The 20,378-nt window shown below is 33.8% G+C and overlaps 1 protein-coding gene across 2 annotated transcripts; it reads left to right on the top strand.

The window, feature by feature from the left end:
• Positions 1-809: 809 nt before the first annotated feature.
• Positions 810-18,685, top strand: LOC111505929 (cathepsin B). 2 transcript variants are annotated; one of them, XM_023160837.2, is made up of 5 exons: positions 811-964; positions 13,313-13,656; positions 15,156-15,356; positions 16,583-16,847; positions 18,356-18,685. In XM_023160837.2, the coding sequence occupies exons 2-5, from the start codon at positions 13,324-13,326 to the stop codon at positions 18,559-18,561; spliced, it is 1,005 nt and encodes a 334-aa protein (XP_023016605.2). In that variant the 5' UTR covers positions 811-964; positions 13,313-13,323; the 3' UTR covers positions 18,562-18,685. The 2 variants fall into 2 exon arrangements, with proteins under 2 accessions (XP_023016606.2, XP_023016605.2); XM_023160838.2 differs by lacking the exon at positions 15,156-15,356 and having other exon boundaries at positions 810-964.
• The last annotated feature ends 1,693 nt before the right edge of the window (positions 18,686-20,378 follow it).

Raw genomic sequence — 20,378 nt, 5'->3', positions numbered from 1 at the left:
TATTGTGGTAGTTTGTAAATACCCATTTTAGAATAGGTGAATATTTATTTGTTTATATATGTACGTAAGCAACCCCTGCGCTGCTTATTATTTTAACATTTTTACAATTTACCTCTTTGTTTTATATGTTTATCTAAGAATGCCTGTACAACTGACGGCACAAACATGGAAAAATGTAACGTAGTTAATAAACTATTCTATTCTATTCTAATAAACTATTTTCTACTTGAGTCGCCATTCATTATCGAAATTTCGAAAGCGGTTTGTAACAATATCAATAGTGACAGGAAGGCTCAAATAGAGTGTGAATTTTTTTGAGGTGTCATTTCGAAATCTAAAGTAGGGAATAATTTCTGAATTCATCCTTTAATTCATCCTGTTCCCATTTGTACTTAACTGATTGGTATATCGTGTTTTAACAAAATACTCTCAGATCCTGATATGTGAAAGTATTCAGAGTGACATGAAGACTCAAACAAATTGGAAATTTCGAGATGGTACCATTTCAAAAAATCAAGTTGAGCGAAGTATCTCAATAAATACAATGAATCCAACGATTTCAAACACTATCTCAGGAGGGCAGTCCAACATCTTTCTATACCTCTTCTTTCCTTTCTTCTATTTCTCTAAACGTATCTGAACTTTTTCCATCCGATGAAATTTGAATTATTATGACAAATAAAGTATCTTCAATTCAGTTTGGATGTGATTGCTTTTACTTTAAATGTTTCGGAAACAAAACTATCTCAAGTACTGAAATCTTCATCAAAAATACATTCTTTATACCAAGAAAAACGTCATTCACATATTCAATAAATGTTTGTTGATACCAATCGAAACAGAAATACCTGAACTATATGATTAATAGATAATTTTCAAGTGATTGAATCAGTATATAAATGAATAGACACAAATTAATTTTCGTTGGTTTACTTACTCTCTAGTGATTTGACTTGAAAGGAAGGTGAGTAAATTTTCAAAACTATCATGCTGAACCACTTCACCAAAATATATCATCAATTTTTTCAGTTTCATATGTATCAATTCGTAATGAAAGGAAATGAATTTCTCTTTTCTCATTTTTCTGTTGTTAAATGACGACAACTCCGCCGAATCCTATTGACGATATTCATGAGAAGAAAATATTTATTGAACAGAAGTCAATTTTTGTGGTGAAAATCACACCTGTATGGAAATCTCCATTGGAATTTTCATTTTTTTCTGATTGTAAGAGATAAAGTTCCCAAAGATCGATTGATAAAATATATTTTGGTTTTAAATTTTGGTGATTCATTTTGTCTCTTTTCACTTTCCATAGATTGGCGAGTGTCTCTTCATGTAATACCCATGATAACTCCACAAATAATTTACCAACAATAAATATCGATCAGGTGAATGAAGTAGATTTAACGAAGCTGCGAGGAGACTGGGAAATAAATTATTTATCGGTCCTGACCATATACCTATTTTCATAGTTGAAGATGGTATTTACGTTCTACTGACTCCCTTACTTCATATATTTGATCTTTCTTTGAAAACTTGTTAGCTTCCTGATCTTCCAAAAAAAGTTCGAGTGTGCCCAATTTACAAAAAAGTTGATATTATATAAAAAAAGAGCCATTTCAATACCAAGCAATTTCTCCAAATTATTAGAAATAATAAACCTCCAACATCTACAGTCCAAAACTAATTATCATATCAGATGACTTACATACGGTTTTGTACTAAACAAGTAGTGTATAACCAATCTTGCATGTCTTTCACAATGTGTATCTGAAGTTTTGGATAGTTGATGCAAGTTGATGGGGATTCTGGATAGAAAAAATATATAGAGTATGAAGACTTCAAATCTGCTTTATACATATACTCATAGTTCCGAAGTGCCCGAAGGCTCGAATTCAGGACCTGTTTTGTTCCTAACCCATTAACGCCCAAATTATTATTTTATTCTGATTAAACCGGAACCAATTCAATTATGGGAGTTTATAGTCCCTAGTTGCACAATATAGTTGTGGATTTCATTGACATCTGATAGTTACCAAAAAAATATCTGTCATCAAAAGAGGACACTGGGCATAGGCGATATTAACGATAAGAATTTGCAGTGCAACAAAATGTTATTCATTCATGATAATATACGAAAGCACAAAATGAGTCAAACGTCCAAAATGAAGCAATAAAAATTAAAAAACAAAATGGAGATTTTGGACAAATAAAATGAAGATCTCAGTTATTGTTTATAAACAATATTTTTTGTCTTGGTATCGGCTGAAACAAGATATGCACAATGTGATATTACATTTTTTGCAGAAAGTGCGTGGTTCACTCTGGCAGGACATTATTTGACATCTCTGCTTTTTTTCGCGCTTTTCAATAACGTGCCCCAACCTGTCGAAACGTATATTATCAAATACTTTGGGCCTCGATGTCAACAATAGGCTGCTCGATTTACCTCGTTGAATTCGGTTTCCATGACCCAATTTCGAATAATTTGTTGCAATGTTCCTCCTGAAATCTTTGATAGAGATGGAACCCACACCATGAATGAGTATATACAGGGCTTTTCATGATGAGCGTTGATTAGCTGTTTCTGACAAACTATTTACCGGATCAACCTGAAAATTTCACAGTATGTGTAAATCAATATGACCTACACGCCTAAAATATTTCAGACGAAGTGGCGTTGTCGCTTCTACTATACAGTAGCGGCTTCTTTGATTTTTCAAATAGAACACCCCGTATATAATATCATATTATGATTCATTATCACTTTGTCAACAAATTCATATACTCTTTCTCTATACCTATCTATTACCGTTTAGAAGATATAAATTAATTTCGATATTTTTTTTACCAAACATGAACTTTTACAAATGCTGATAATCTTGAACTCTCTTGCACTAAAATGATCAAATTTGAAATGGAGTGGAGTGATACTATGAGGATCTTCACTCCGAGTCATATTTTCATTTGCCTCATACAGGGTCTTCAAAAAATGCAGATACTTTGATCTCATGAAAAAATGAGTGGAACTCAACTTTTTCAAATGGAACACACGGTATATTTTAACATTTTTGAGGTCTACATCCAATTTTAGAATAACTTTGTTCAGATAATACTATTTCTTTTCGAACCGTTTTCGAGACAAACTGTTTCAAACGGAAACTGACGTGGTTTTCTTGCTCGTTTTTTTGAATTCATCACTTATTTTGGATATTCAACATTTTTTTTATACTTAGTAATATTTCTTTTTGATCCAGTTTTTTAACTGTCTCAGATAAGTCAATTCGAAATTGGTATGTACCTACCTTAGAAAAAGTTACAATTTGTATACATTGAGGTATTGGTCTCTAACGTACAACAGTACACATTAATATTTTTTAATAGTGTGCTTTGGAAAAATAAATAAACCAATTATTTAACGTCAGACTTTCATTGGTGGTTTTGACTGATTGTGATAGCTACCAATTATAATAGAATAATATCAAGATTAGGTTACAGTAATGAAGATTTCTTGAATTTATTAATAATTTATGGTAAGTGCAATAGAATTGCAAGTAGAACATGCCGAGTATTTCATGAAAGATATCCACAACTTCCGAAGCCGAATAATAATGTGATAAATCGACTACTAAAAAACTGTAGGTTGAATGGAACCTTCCGTCCAAAACTCATTCGTAAGAAGACTGAAGTGGATGATGATGACAATGGTATAACAGTTTTGGGATACTTTCATGCATTTCCAAATGCTTCTCTGCACGAGGCTGAAAGGGAGATAGGTATACCCTACGTGACAATTTGTCGAATTCTTAATAAGCATAAATGGCATCCCTATAAGTTCTACTGTGCCCAACATTTGAAAGAGACTGATTTACCTCGTAGAGTAGAATTCTTTGAATGGTTACTTGTCAAGACTCAAAAGGATGAACATTTCCTTGACAATATCATATGGACAGATGAGGCCAAGTTCACAAAAAATGGAGTTTTCAATAGACACAACAGTCATTATTGGGCGCCAGAAAATCTCCATGTTGTCCGCCAAAGGGGTTTTCAAGAAAGATGGTAATTCAATGTATTTTGTGTCATAAAGAATGAGTCAATTTTTTATATCGAGTTTTATGATGATAATTAGAATGCATCAAAATTTGAAGATTTACTGAGGAATGGAATTCAAATGATTTTGAATAATAGACCAGGAAGAGAACGTGTATTGTACCAAATGGATGGTGCTCCACCCCATAATTCTCATTTAGTCAGCGAAGCTAACCGAAATCTTCGAAGACAGATGGATTGGTAATAATAGACCTTTTCGGTGGCCTCCTAGAACACTAGATGGCAATCCATTAGATTATTTCGTCTGGGGTTTCATTGAAAATATGGTTTACTCTACTCCAATAACAACAAAGAAAGATATGAAATCGAGAGTTACAACTGCTTTCAATAGTTTGACTCCAGACTTGATCAGAAGCGCTACACATGACAATCTTTTGAAGAGATTACATGTTTGTTTAAGTAGAGGTGGAAATGTGTTTGAACATATTCTGAAATACACTGACGATTAAATCAACTCATTAATTTATGGGTTTATTATTTTCAGTTCGTGTTTCAGCGTTAATAAAACTATTGTTTGAAGAGAAGTTTCATTTGATGGTTGAGGAGTATTTCAATAATTATCTTTTCATTGTATTATCTGTGACTAATTGAGAAACATCAAACGAAATCTGTTTTATAAAAATGAGTGATGAACAAGGAAACCATGTCAATTTCCGTTTGAAACAGTTTATCTCGAAAACGGTTCAAAATAGAAATAGTATTATCTGAACAAAGTTAATCTGAAATTGGATGTAGAGCTCAAAAATGTTGAAATATACAGGGAGTTCAATTTGAAAAAATTGAGTTCCACTCATTTTTTCATGAGATCAAAGTATCGGCATTTTATGAAGACCCTGTATGAGGCAAATAAAAATATGACTTGGAGTGAAGATCCTCATAGTATCACTCCACTCCATTTCAAATTTGATAGTTTTAGTGCAAGAGAGTTCAAGATTATCAGCATTTATAAAAGTTCATGTTTGGTAAAAAAATATCGAAATTAATTTATATCTTCTAAACAGTAATAGATAGGTATAGGGAAATAGTATATGAATTTGTTGACAAAGTGATAATGAATCATAATATGATATTATATACGGGATGTTCTATTTGAAAAATCAAAGAAGCCGCTACTTTATAGTAGAAGCGACAACGCCGCTTTGTCTGAAATATTTTAGGCGTGTAGGTCATATTGATGTATGCATACTGTGAAATTTTCAGGTTGATCCGGTAAATAGTTTGTCAGAAACAGCTAATCAACGCTTATCATGAAAAGCCCTGTATAAAAAAAACTGTAGAGCCATTTTAATACTAAGCAATTTCTCCAAATTATTAGAAATATTATTACCCTCCAACATCTACAGTTCAATTCAAAATATCATATCAGATGATCAACATGGGTTTGTAAAAAACAAGTCGTGTATAACCAATCTTGCATGTCTTTCACAATGTGTATCTGAAGTTTCTGATAGTTGATGCAAGTTGATGTAAATCATACAGACATGCAAAAAGTTTTGATGGGGAAACTGATGTCAAATCACCTACTGGATAGAAAACAATATATAGAGTATGAAGACTTCAAATCTGCTTTATACATGTACTCCTAGTTCCGAAGTGCTCGAAGGCTCGAATTTAGGACCTGTTTTGTTCTTAACCCATTAACGCCCAAATTATAATTTTTTTCTGATTGAATCGGAACCAATTCACTCATGGGAGTTCATTAGTCCCTAGTTGCACAATATAGCTGTGGATTTTATTGACATCTGATAGTTATCGAAAAAATATCTGTCATCAAAAGAGGACACTGGGCATAGGCGACATTAACGATAAGAATTTGCAGTGCAACGAGATATTATTTATTCATGATAATATAGGAAAGCACAAAATGAGTCAAACGTCCAAAGTGAAGAAATAAAAAAATTAAAAAACAAAATGGAGATTTAAGACAAATAAAATGAAGATCTCAGTTATTGTATATAAATAACAATTTTTGTCATGGTATCGGCTAAAACAAGATATGCACAATGTGATATTACATTTTTTGCAGAAAGTGCGTGGTTTACTCTGGCAGGAAATCAATTGACATCTCTGCTGTTTTTTGCGCTTTTCAATAACGTGCCCCACCGTATCGAAACGTATATCATCAAATACTTTGGGCCTCGATGTCCACAATAGGTTGGTTGGTCTACCTCGTTGAATACGGTTTCCATGACCCAATTTCAAATAAGTTGTTGCAATGTTCCTCTTGAAATTTTTGATAGAGATGGAACCCACACCATGAGTGAGTATATATAAGGTATATGAATTCACAACTGCCACGTCAACGATTCGAGTGAACAAGCACCGATACCATTTTCTACATCGAATTGCTATTGAATGCTTTTCAAACATCCAATCATGGTGATCTACGCCACCCATATATTTATTATGGTTGCTCATCATTGCTGGTTGAGGAGTAGGTATTCTTTCTTTTCTTAGCCGATTCCATCTTGAGACATTCACGATAGGAAGTATTGTATCAAAATTAGTTCCAACAGGGACAAATTTGTTATCGTTCCATCAAACCAAAGTCACTTGATTAGCTGTATCGAACTGATAATCATAAGTTATTCTTTTTGTAGCTTTTTCACTTCTTCCAGGGGACACTTCTTCATGCGGTTATCTCTCACCGTTCCTGTAGCTCTGAATTTTATTTCCCTCAATGAAAGAAGTAGATCACAGCTATTGAAAAAGTTATCAAAGTATACAATATGGCTTGTCGGATCATCCACAACTGACAACATATTTTCAACAACAGTGCTTCCCAGTGTTTTATTTTTATCGTTCTGTGTTGCTACTTTTCCACAATAAAGATCGAAATTTTTCAAGAAGTGACGCTCGTAGTATTTCACCATCATTTCATCAATTGACAAATGTTCCTCGAACACACAATACTAATGGAATTTGCAGTTTACGATATCTAGAAGGGGTCTTATTTTGAATCCTCTATCACCTTTATTGTGTTCTGCTTTGGAGTTGTCTTGGAAGTGAATCAGAGACTTGAGTTGTAGATGAGCATTTCTACTCATCGCATCTTTCACTAGTTTCATTCCCAGGTCATCAGCTTCAGACCAATAATCACGTTCGGATGGAAATGTATGGTAACCAAAAATATTTTTATTTCATCCACAGAAACTCTGAATCCTTGTTTATTTTTCACAGACATAGCATACCGATTTGTCTCATTCACGATGAGCTCCAGAACCTCATGAAAATATTGTTTCAAAAATTTTGACTGGTGTTCTATTCACCAACACCACCTTCATTTTGTCCAATTTTCGATTCGCCAAATTTCCCTTCTGCCAAGTTTCATAAACAGGCTCGGTTTTTTTTCCAGCAAGCAGCAGGAGCGGATTGAGGTATTTTATTGTTCTCTTTAGAGAAGCGTTTGCGCAGTATTGAAAGAGGTATATTATCGTCTTCATCGTCTTTCATAGAAGCTGGAGAAATAATTCTTCCGGCGTCATCGTCATCTGTTGAAATGTGTATTTCTATGGTGCCTGCTACATCGGATAAAACAGGGTCTCCGAGATCTTCATCGTCAAAGAATTCTTCATCCGTAAGCTCATCTACGTCGGGAGGTAAAGCGAGAATATCAGCTTCGATTTCCTCCGATTCCAAATATGCGATGGCATCTTCTAAATTCTTGAATGGAATTCGGCTTTGATTCATTTTCTGAATGATCTGAAAAAAATATGCATTCATCCAATCATGTAAGATTTGCCCAGTGTCCTCTTTTGAGGACACTACTATTGAGACATATTTATCTCAGAATGAGTTGAATATTCAAATATATTGAATTGCACAATCGAAACATGTATGATTGTAGTAGACCATTGAGGAACAATTGAAACACTTACCCTTTGAATGAATTTTTTGCTTGAATATTATGATGAAACGCAATAATTGTCGGAATGCGTTATGTTTCACCGGCTTGTGAGTTCTTGAATATAGCGCAATTGTCAAACCGATTGATGATATAGGTAGGTAACATAGTTTTCTGCATTATCTATACAGCCGGAATCGTAATGATTGTATAAGTAATCTTTGATTTGGGTTTCTAGAGCCCTTTCCAAAATTTTCGAAAGCACCGACAAAATGCTAATTACACGCAACTGAATTCAGTGGGTGCTTTTTTTTTTGGTGAAACCCTTATAATCGCTTTTCATCATGCATTTGGAAATACATTTTCGGTCATACAAAAATTTATTATATGCGTTATGTAGGGAATAATATGTGGACACCACAATTTGAGCATATCAATACCCAATCCGTCAAAACCCTTAGCCCTAGTCTTCATACTACAAATTGCTTCGTAAGCAAATAAATCATTGATTTCATGGAAACTAAACAGAGAGTCGGTAAGCATGTTGGATTTATAAAAAATTATCATTTTATCAGATGGCTTCGTTTGGGGAATAGACTCGATAAAATATACAATAATATAATTTGGATCACTAATCATATCAGGTATATTACTGGAGTCTTTTCTCAACACCAAACCGTTATTTCAACACCTCGACACGTGTTTCTATCACCAAGTGATCATCTTCCTCTTGATGATTATCACTTGGTAATCGAAACACGTGTCGAAGTGTTAAAATAACGGTTTGCACAATTGTATTAGGTATGCCATTTCGTGAGGTAGGAATTTATTATATCGTAAAATCTTCCACATATCATTTACGGAAGTGACAGCCACTTGAACACTTTGTATATGCAAAATAATTAGTGTTGCCTCTTGTCGAGACTAAAAAAGTGCCTTATATCAAATTATCTTATTTTATTTTATTTTTCATACAGACTTAACAGCCTAATTACATGGAAATTCTTTTTACAAATTAATTGTGTGAGCTCACTATATGTACACTGAAAGATTTATTTTCAAACTTATTCTCTACGATCACAGTTATATTTCTAATAAATAATTAATAACATATATGTTGAAATTATTCTTCGGGTTTGTTCCGTGTGGTGTATTGTCATCGCCGATGGGAATGAATTTCGCAACGTTTCGTAACGTACCAGCACAGTAAGAAGTCATGCGAGTAGGGTCAGACGACTTCCGAACACTTTACAAATAATCGCCAGATGATGACCAATATGATTTTATCGAAACGTTGCGAAATTCATTCCCATCGGGGATGACAATACACCACACGGAACAAACCAGAAGAATATTTTCAACATATTCCTGTCCGTGAAAACCTTCGATTAACATTTCAAACCTTTACGGGGAGATGAGGTCATATCGAGAAGAAGAAGAACTGAGGTACCAAAATATTCAGGTACCAAATTCAGGTAATCAAGATCGATATATATGTAATAACATCATTGTACCAGCACAGTAAGAAGTCATCCGAGTAAGGTCAGACGACTTCGGAACACTTTACAAATAATCGCCAGATGATGACAAATGCGATTTTGTCGAAACGTTGCGAAATTCATTCCCATCGGGGATGACAATACACCACACGGAACAAACCTGAAGAATAATTTCAACATATTCCTGTCCGTGAAAACCTATATTAAAACCGATTAACATACATATATATATATATATATATATATATATATATATATATATATATATATATATATATATATATATATATATATATATATATTTTAAATGCATCTGTGGTTGGGATTCCCAAATGAGCGAGCCAAATTCTAATATTGGACTTACAAGTGTGATATAAAGATATGAATATGAATCCCAACATTTTGTTAGCCCTTTTACAAATTTCATCAAAATGTTTCGAGAATGACAAAGTGTTATCATAAATGATCCCAAGATTTCTCACTACGTTTTTTCTGTTAAGGAAAGTATCTCCAATTTTGCAACTGAATTCAATGGGGTTTTTTCGCAGAGAGAAGGTAACGATATTACATTTATCAATATTGAATTACAATTCATTTTCAGTGGTCCAATTATGTATTCTATCAATGTCTCTTTGTAGTGAAACACAATCTCTGACGGTTTGAATTTTTTTAAAGCATTTGAAATCATCTGAAAAAAGGAGCCTTTTAGAATAATGTAAATATGATGTTAGATCATTGATGAATGAAATAAACAGCAAAGGCCCCAATTTTGATCCCTGTGGGACACCCGAGTTGAATTCATAGGGGTCAGAGTTAATACCATTATATCTAACTACAAAGTTATGATTCTGGAGATAGTTATTGATTAAACCATGGTTGATACCAATTTTGTTGTGTTTTGAAAGCAATATGTCATGATCAACTTTATCGAAAGCTTATCTCTCTAAACAAGTTAGCATCATCAGGAGATGACTGAAACTGTCATCTTTTGATGATGCTGACTTGATTAGCAAAACGCGCGTCAGGAGTCAGTATTTTTGTTCAGGTGTGGAAAACGTGTTTTCAATAAATATAAAATTGATATTTTGAACCTCAATGATGAAACCTGTAGGTAGGTACTCGACAAAGATTTAAATAATGTGGTAAATACTCAATAATATGCCTCACACTCTTGGGCTTCCACTTTTGAGCAATAGCCAATTCGGTGTCTAAAGCTACTGTACTCAAACATTGCATCAAATTTGTTTGATTAGTACGGATGTTGGATTTATACTGGTTATGAATAACTCTGAATGAATTCATTCTGGTATTAATATACAAGACACCATATGTAGTGTGTGTCACAAAAAATTTCAATTGAATGTTTCAGACAATGTTTAGGCTGAAAGGTTTTGATATCATTGCATGGAAATTTTCTGAATTATTATCCAATACATAGGTGAAAGAGTAACATAACTTAAATCAAAAAAGGGATTTCTATGAAACGCCGTTTTACTTTTTATTGTCGCAAATATTCATTCCTCAATTTATTCACCTAACAATTTATTTGTTTGAATTTAATTAATTCATGCATTTGTTGGACACATTGAAAACGATTGTTCGCAAAATTTGTTTTATTTTAAATGATACCTACTTGATTTAAAATGTTACATGAATAAAATTGTTATTTGAATAAAAATACTAATGAAATAACTTGAAGCTTTTATTGATTCCGGAGAAAAATATTGTTTCAGAGTATTGGAAAATGGAACGCCAATTTACTATATATTATGGTGAAAAATAATTTATAAACATATAGTTCAACTCAGCAATGAACAAACATTTTTATTCAACAGTCAATGGAATGTATTATTCGAGTAAATTCAACAAACTTTTCAATTCCGCATATATTTTTGATCTTTGAATAAAATGTTTGTTATTTATATGACTGTTGACTTATAATGAAACTTTAAATTCACTTTCTAAAAGTGAGTTTGGGAATAAAATTTCAATGAATATATTTCAATGAATGTCAAAGTTTCCTCATGAAACATTGTTGGTAATAAAAATAGACTTTCGTTTGTCTGAAAATATAGCAAATTAACTTTCCATACTAAATATTTTTCTATGAATAATAAAGAGTGTTGAATGTTTTCAACGTTCACTTTAATGCAATCAATTTAAAATTTGGTTACAACTTTTGTGCAAAACATTCACAAGCAAGTATCATTTTATTTTATCAATCTTTTTAAAAAGCTAATTTCTGACAAAGAATTGAATTTTTTGATGATTTGAACCGACTGTTGTATTTGAACGAAATATTTCAAACGATTGTTGATAATTTTAATTCGGTGCTGGTATCGAGTGGATTTATCAAGAACTTCAAGTGACAAGACAAAACTCCGTTCAACCGTGGCGCCGAATAAAAATTATCAACAATCAATTTAATTCATGTATCAATGAAATCCAACAAACAAAAGAATCCAGCTAATTTCGAAGGAATATTAATGAAAAGTAAAACGGCGTGGTACGCCGTTTTACTTTCTATTAGTATTTTGTGAAAATGAATTGTTTTCATTGTTGCATTTAGGTGATACATGAATTAAATTGATTGTTGATGATTTTTATTCGTCGCTGCGGTCGAACGGAGTATTACCGTACTATGTCTAACCAACGCCATACATATATGCAGTTATGTAGTTTCACATAAATACGTCCGACGTCAGTGCCGAATAAAAATTATCAACAATCAATTTAATTCATGTATCACTGAAATTCAACAAACAAAATAATCCAGCTCATTTCAAAGGAATAATAATAAAAAGTAAAATGGCGTGCCACGCCGTTTTACTATCTATTGGTATTTTGTAAAAATGAATTGTTTTGATTATTGCTTCTAGATGATACATAAATTGAATTGATTGTTGATAATTTTTAGTCGGCGCTGCTGTCGGACGGAATATTGTGTTACTATCACTAGACTATCATGTTGCCAGATTTGAAAATTTAGCTTCTGCAAGAATCCGCTTGACGCTAGCGCCGAATTAAAATTATCAACAATCGTTTTAATTCATGTAACTATAATTATCAACAAACAATTTTATTCATGTTTCACAGAAATTGTAGTCAATTATTTGATAGTTACAAAAAAAGTATATATGACAAACATTTACTTCCAAAAATTTCAAACAATGAATCTATATTATAACTGTTCGCAACTTTTCATCAAACAAATGTATTCATGTAACATTTTAAATCAAGTGTCATTTAACATAGAACAAATTTTGCGAACAATCGTTTTAAATGTGTCGAACAAATGCATGAATCAATGAAATTGAAACAAATAAATTGTTAGTTGAATAAATTGAGGAATGAATATTTGTGACAATAAAAAGTAAAACGGCGTTCTATAGATTTCATTCTGTAACGATTATTTGAATTATCTTCTTGTATGGATGATGTTACTGATTAAGTAAATTTGAACGAACCTCAAGCAACACATTCAAGAGAACCCGATGACATTCAAAATATTAAAAAAAAAACAAAATATTTGAAGACTCACCTCAAAATACTGCATCGCCGATCGCTACCCCTTTTTCTGCATTATCAGCATCATTATGATTACCAGTTTTCCATTATAATTTATATTTCCTAAATTTATATTATTCTTTGTAGTTTCTGTTTACGTTTACATTTTTTATTCTCTATCACTGCTGCTATATGCATTAAATACTGTTATTAAACTATTTGAATATTTCTTCAAGTGGGGTAGAAAAAGCACAAAACAGGCGACATACGTGTATTTTACCCCAGTTTGGAAGAAGCAAAAAAAATGCATTCCACTGCAACAACGTTTTGATTTCTTTTTCATCCACAGGAGTATTCAAGATGAGGATAGCCTTCTGTTTTATCGTTGTAGCCATTTCTGGGGCCTTTTCATACGGAATAGACTCAAATCCTTTCAGCGATGAGTTCATAGATTACATCAACAGTCAACAAACCACTTGGACTGCGGGCAGAAATTTCGACAAAAACACTCCAGTGTCTCACGTTCGTAAATTACTTGGAGCTGTCAAATCACCGGTACCTAGATCTGTCACGAATGTTGTTTTACACAGCGAAGATACTCCAATTCCTGAATCCTTCGACTCTCGTGAAAACTGGCCCGACTGCAATATTATCAGAGTAATCAAGGATCAGTCCTCCTGTGGTTCATGCTGGGTAAGATTTTAGATTTTTGGAAAACGGGTTTCATTGAGAAAAGAAAAAATTCCTTGGGATTTTGAAAATCGTGCTATTTTATTTTTCACATTATACAGTGTCATCCCCAAAGTATGCACCATATGGGAAACTTACTTATGAAGGGTTTTTCGGCAAAATGTTATTCTTGATAAAAGTTCGTGCATCCCCTAAAACTGAACATACACCAACAAAAAGCAGTAAAACACACGTAATATACGAGGAGCCTTCAAATATTTGATTTCGAGACAAGAGTAAAGTACTCTTCTGTTGAATAATCTCGAGAAATGTTTTTTTTGCTAAAACGATAAATAGACAGCATCCTGTATAAGATTGTTCATTTCAAAAGCCTGTAATATTACGAATTACACAACTATGGTGTTAACCACAGTCATTTTTTTAAAGAGTAAAATAATTTTCAAAGTTTTTGATGCACAGTTACTTTTATTTTTTGTTAACACCGAAAATTACTCAAAATTATACTTACCTAATATTCAATTATATCAAATCACAAAACGTCAAAATGAAATAGTTATGTCGGAACAAACTCATTGATTTTCTGGAGATTTTCTTCTCTAAAATAATTCTCCAAAATTATCTCCAGAAACTCAATGAGTTTGTTCCAAAATACCTGTTTAATTTTGATGTTTCGTGATTTGATATTATTGAATATTAGGTTCTTGTTATAATACTGTATGATTTGGGGTAATTTTCGGTGTTGACAAAAAATAATAATAACTTTGCACCAAACATTTTTGAAAAAATTATTTTGATCTTCAAAAATTGACCGTGGTTAATATCATAGTTGTGCATTTTATAACACAGCCTTTTGAAATAAACCGTCGTATACAGGATGCTGTCCATTTATCGTTTGAGTGAAAAATTTTTTCCTTAGTCCCCTTAAAAAAAAATGGGTGAAAAAATGAATCTTCACTTAAATGGCCATGACTTCAAATCTACATGTATTTTTTGAAGCTGAATAACTTTTCTAAATGATATTTCCCCAGATTCAAAATGAGAGTACTTTACTCCAGCCTCAAAATCAAATATTTGAAGGCTCCTCGTATACTACTTGTGTTTTTCTGTATTTTGTTGGGTTATGTTTAGTTTTAGGGGATGCACAAATTTTTATGAAGAATAACTTTTTGTCGAAAAACCCTTAATAAATAAGTTTCCCATATGGTGCATACTTTGGGGATGACACTGAATACTAGTATATCGCAGCATTTCATTATTATATTTTTCACAATAACCCAAATAGGTTTTCCTGTTAACTATAACATGACTGATTCGAATACCAACAAGTAGAAATCGTTTTTCATGAAACTATGACCTTATGAAATATAAACGTGCTTCAAAACTGAGATGCAAATAAAAAAAATATTTTCATTCCTGGATTAATGGAAAGAATGATTGATTTTCAATGAGAAGTTCAACTCGTCCACTCATAAAATGGTTCAGAAAAATAATTTATTTTTCAGGCTGTTGCAGCAACTTCCGCAATGAGTGACAGGATTTGCATTCATTCTGACGGGAAAAAACAAATATCCGTTTCAGACGAAGACTTGTTATCGTGTTGTTCAGAATGCGGAGATGGGTGTCACGGAGGATATCATATTGAAGCGTGGAATTATTGGCAGAAAACAGGTCTCGTTTCAGGGGGACCTTATAATTCGACTACGGTAATAATGACATTTTCATACAAACCAAATATACTACGATTGGATTTCATTAGTTCGGACTTCCATTGTCTACTATATAAAATGATTTGAAATCCCTGAAACAACTAAAAAAGAAGAAATAAAAATGAATAGCTGAAAACAACAATTATATTAACCAAAATAAACCTGAAATGAAATAATAGTGAAATAAAATACAAGTAAAAATAGAACAATTGAATAAATAAAAATAAGAAAAGAAAAAAGAAAGAAAATAAAAATAAAAAGTGGAGAGATTCCAAGTCACGTTAGTTCACGACGTTTCGATTGTTAGTATCTACAATCGTCTTCGGGTGATGACTGGACTGATTCCTCCGAGAGATGACTATTTATAGGTCGTTCGAGTACTTTCACTTATCCCCGCTTTCCATTTTCCGCTTCACTGGTTCCGTGGGAGATGACCGTTTTGGCGGGATTTGGGCATTTTTCGCTTGATGATGGGTTTCCATATGTTGCGTATTTCTACGCTGGCTTGGCTGAATACGTTGTTGGACAACATGTATATGGCTTCCTTGAATTTTCTCCTAAACCAGCTCACAATTGATCAGTTCAATATCAACTTATGATGCACTGTTTGGAACTATTGTTGTGGTAATGAATATTACTGGAGTTTTTTCCCAACACCAAATCGTTATTTTTAACAACTCGACACGTGTTTCGATCACCAAGTGGCCATCTTCAAGGTGAAGATTGAACTGAAAAACTTGCGAGCTAACCCTATTTATGTTATACAGGTATACCATATATGTATACCACCATATAGGTATACCACACCTTTGGTGCCTTGAATTAATTTCACAATTCGTAAATTGTAGCTGTAAGGTTAGCTCGCAAGTTTTTCAGTTTAATCTTCCTCTTGAAGACGATCAACAATAAGTTATACAAACTTATACGAACTTATACAATAAGTATACGTTTGAAAATGGCCGTATAGGACGAAACTGCAGTAACGTTAGTTACAAATAAAAGTGGTAAAAAACATAGAAAATTTCATTTCTCTTATCTTCATTATTTCCATGAATAGAGTTATCAATTTTCATCAAGTAACGGGTCAGTCCCTTCGTAAATGAAATTCAATCAACATTCCATTTCAGAAATTAGTTTTTTTTTCCTCGAAACACCAAAATTCAATTCCGTCATGTTCATTTACCCTATCTTCAATTTCAGTATCATTCAATTTATTGTTTTAGGGATGCAGAGCTTATTCCTTGGCACCATGCGAACATCATACAACTGGTTCCATACCGGCATGTCCTAAAGATGTTTCTCTTACTCCTAGATGCAATAAACAATGTGACAAAAAATCTTCCCTCTCCTATCAATCTGATAAATCCTATGGACAAAAGCCTTATTATGTTAGTAATCAAGAAAAGCAAATACAATTGGAAATCTTGAAAAATGGTCCTGTTGAAGCTGCATTTCATGTATACACAGATTTTTACGCTTATAAGCGTGGTACGTATTTGTTTGATATCAGACATACAACGTAATGGGATTTTTGTTTGCAATAATCCATTATTCAGGTGTAAAATAAATGAACAGTTCGAAGCAATTGATACCACAGAAATATTTGAGAATAGAATCCATGTAATGTATTATGATCCATTGATTTATGCATATTCATGCAAGTTAATAAGCGATCGACTTTGCATTCAGTACCTGATGAATTAAACATTGGACTCGTGAACTGAGCAGCTCGAATCTTAGTTTGAAATCTCATTGATAATCTGAGGAACACTGTTGAAAATGCAGCGAGACAACATTTTCCAGATCTGCAAAACCTACAACAAATAGAACATAATGTTCGATATGAATGGAAAAAAATGCATAGCTGACGAGTCATCCTAATTTCATCCAGGTTTGGAGACCAGCTCCCCTACCCTTTTGGCTGATCATTGGCCTTGAGAGGGACCAATGGGTACACAACTGATAGATGACGGCATGAAGTCCTTAGACATCAGTGCCGCCCTTCACGGGATACCCCTACCTGGCTGGGGTGGGATGGATGAAAAAGTTATTCATCCTTTAACGGGGGACATGAGGGCCTCATTCGACAGAGTGTCGGGGCCTTCTATATCGGGAGGGGTCGTCTACAGCATAATCTGTGGCTTCCCTAACTAACGGGTTTTCGTGAGTTTCCGTTTTTTCGAAAACTCTCTCATTCCTCGACTGAATGGACTGCCGAATGGAAGGCAGCTGCAAATCTCTGCGGATGGCTTCATTTCGCACGAACCAAGGAGCATTCACAATCATCCTAATTAACTTATTTTGCAACCTTTCCAAAATGGAAATGTTGGACGGAGCCGCTTGTCCCCAGACGCCTGAAGCGTACATGATGACAGGCTTGAACATCGTGTTGTAGATCATGATTTTGTTCTTTAAACTCATTTTGGATTTCCTGTTGATCAGAGGGTACAGACTGGCTATCCGACCCACGATCTTGGATTTAACGTACATAATGTGCGGGTTCCAAGTGAGCCTACGGTCTATTAAAAGGCCGAGGTACTTTACCCGCGCTTGCCAGTCAATCTCCCTTCCAGAGATTCTCACTTTTCTGGCCGGAGAAGATAGTAATCTCCCCATGGTTATCGCCTGAGTAAATGCATAGCTGTTATTAAAAACTAAAAAGCTCACCTCGGTAAATTCAGAGTGTTTTTCGAACTGAAAGTAACAACACAGCCTACTAGAAATCATCTCAGTATCATTAAATTTCTTTGTTTTTCTCAATAACTGAAACACGTTTGTTTTGAACCATTCTAATTATTCAATATTTCATTCAAATAAAATGAATTCGAAATAAAGCAAATTGACTAACACTGTTTTCTTGTCTGTACTATGCAAAAAATGAGACGTGATATTTATAATGAGATTATGAGTACCTATATTCTGAACATCAGTGTCGTAAATGCGAGGTTTTGATTAAAATTGGTAATATCATCGCCTAAGCTTCTTTTTATTTTTAGGTGTGTACCAAAATTATTTTGGCCAATATGAAGGTGGACATGCTGTGAGAATCTTGGGATGGGGAGTTGAAAAAGGTACACCGTACTGGTTGGTTGCAAACTCCTGGAATGAAGATTGGGGTGACAAGGGTTTATTCAAGATAATCAGAGGGAGGAACGAATGTGAGATCGAAGATGATATAGTAGCTGGATTGCCAAAGTTGTAAATTTCAGATGAATGCTTCAATTGATGTTTCCATAAAATATTCAATTAAAATGTTTCCTAATAACGTTTCTGTAATAACGTACACAAAGATTATAACAAAAATAAAAATCGTCTGAATTGTGGAATTAGATTTCTTAACCGAGGAATCCTCGTGAAATCCAACTTAGCTGTCACCAGTGTAACATCTACGGGCTCTCTTATATATCTGGGTCACCAGTGAAATAATATTTAACTGTCTATCAATCCTTGGTGACCCTCTCGATATTCCCGTGTCTGTTCAATTTGAATAAAATTTAGCAAGTGCTGTCACCAGATGCAGATTTCTCCACATCAAAATTTGGATGTTGGACAATTCCAAAAAGGCTGTAAGATTCGTGCCGATCGCACGAAGGCCGATCTTTTTGAAATCCGATCATTCAGTATACCTACTTATATTCTCTTTCATTATATGGTTCCAGAACTATGCCGAATATGCTCTAATTGAATTTTAATCTTAGTTAAAATGCTAATTGACTAAGAAGTCTTTAAATTGATTTTGTTTCCTTAACTACATCTTACTCTACGCTGATGGTATTTTTCTCGGTCCAAGAGAAAATGAATGTCCAAGGTTTCGAATACCAAGTATGATGAGTAAAACAATGACTCCATGGTCAAAATAAAAAAATCAACGTGTGAAATCTTGTATAAAAAAGGTGAGTTCTATAAAATGAAAGAAAATAGAACAAATAATATGCCTCCAATTGGACTATGCTATTTAGTATTAATTCGCCCTCTTAAACTACTACAAATGCACCAACTCCGTATAAAATTCTTTCAGTTTCACTTTAACTTCAGGGAGAGTGGTGTATAATTTTAAATCAACGCCTTTTTTTGTAATTGTAATATGAACTCTAGCTAAACAACCAGCACTAGGAACTGAACAATATATAACTTCTTTGCAAATAGGAAGTGAACCCAAGAAAAAAAAATGTGAACACTCTCTCACTATCAACCGGTTAGTAAAAAAAAAACAAACACTCACATAACGCCTCTTCGGTGGTTCATGGTCAACCATATAGGTTCCGTTGACCCGGTTTGTCTTCAGCATCAACACTTTTATTTTCAACTCCCTTGTACCCAATACCGGCTTACGATTTCACTACCGATTTTTCTTAAATTTCGCACCACGCGCTTAGAAAAAAACAACTCTTCTATTCAGGCCACCTTCCTCAGCCTCAAAAGCTAAGGGATGAGACCCCCGAACTTTTCTCGACGGGCTCCGGTGACCGCTCTGTGTCTTTGACAAAAACTCCCAAGCCGTCGTGTCAGCAACGCTAGCCACAAAAACCTCATCTCAGCGTTTTAACCTTCCCAAGCGTATGATCATCGGCAGGATGTAATATATACATTTGTTTAGTCTAGCCCAACTTATACATGGCCACAACGACGCTCAAAGGTCCAACAGTCATGAAATAGTTCAAACGCTTTTTTCATCTGGGAAAATATCGACACCGAAGAACCGGGTGATTGACCTCGATCTTTATGAATAAAATAATATTTTACGTTACTATCGCAATGGCAGTTATTACAATTCAATAGATGAATGAGATTTAATATGATTTATTGATATATACGTTGGGTTAGTTCAGATCCAAAGTGAGTGGGTCTATCCGAACCTCCACCGCAACCCGCCAGAGTTTATTGTGGCTCACACCTATTCACACTCGACCAAATAAATCTTCCTTCTCAACAAAGCCGATTAGTTTGTATGGTGAGTGGTCTTTCAGGTCAGATGGTGGGAGTACGAATCTGTCGAACTCTAAAAACCTGATTTGCTCC

This window comes from Leptinotarsa decemlineata, unplaced genomic scaffold (genome assembly GCF_025532065.1).
Source record: "Leptinotarsa decemlineata unplaced genomic scaffold, Ldec_3_MD MMD2_P_RNA_scaffold_2, whole genome shotgun sequence".
Taxonomy (NCBI): Eukaryota; Metazoa; Arthropoda; class Insecta; order Coleoptera; family Chrysomelidae; genus Leptinotarsa; species Leptinotarsa decemlineata.
The sequence above is the reverse complement of the archived record's forward strand: the minus strand, read 5'-3'. Positions and strand labels throughout refer to the sequence as shown.

What these genes read in the sequence shown, in the direction of transcription:
- LOC111505929 (XM_023160837.2), top strand. Translation starts at nt 13,324, where the DNA reads ATGAGGATAGCCTTCTGTTTTATCGTTGTAGCCATTTCTGGGGCCTTT. An exon ending in CCTCCTGTGGTTCATGCTGG is followed by an intron (nt 13,657 to 15,155) that starts GTAAGATTTTAG and finishes TTTATTTTTCAG; the next exon opens with GCTGTTGCAGCAACTTCCGC. An exon ending in TTTTTACGCTTATAAGCGTG is followed by an intron (nt 16,848 to 18,355) that starts GTACGTATTTGT and finishes TTTTATTTTTAG; the next exon opens with GTGTGTACCAAAATTATTTT.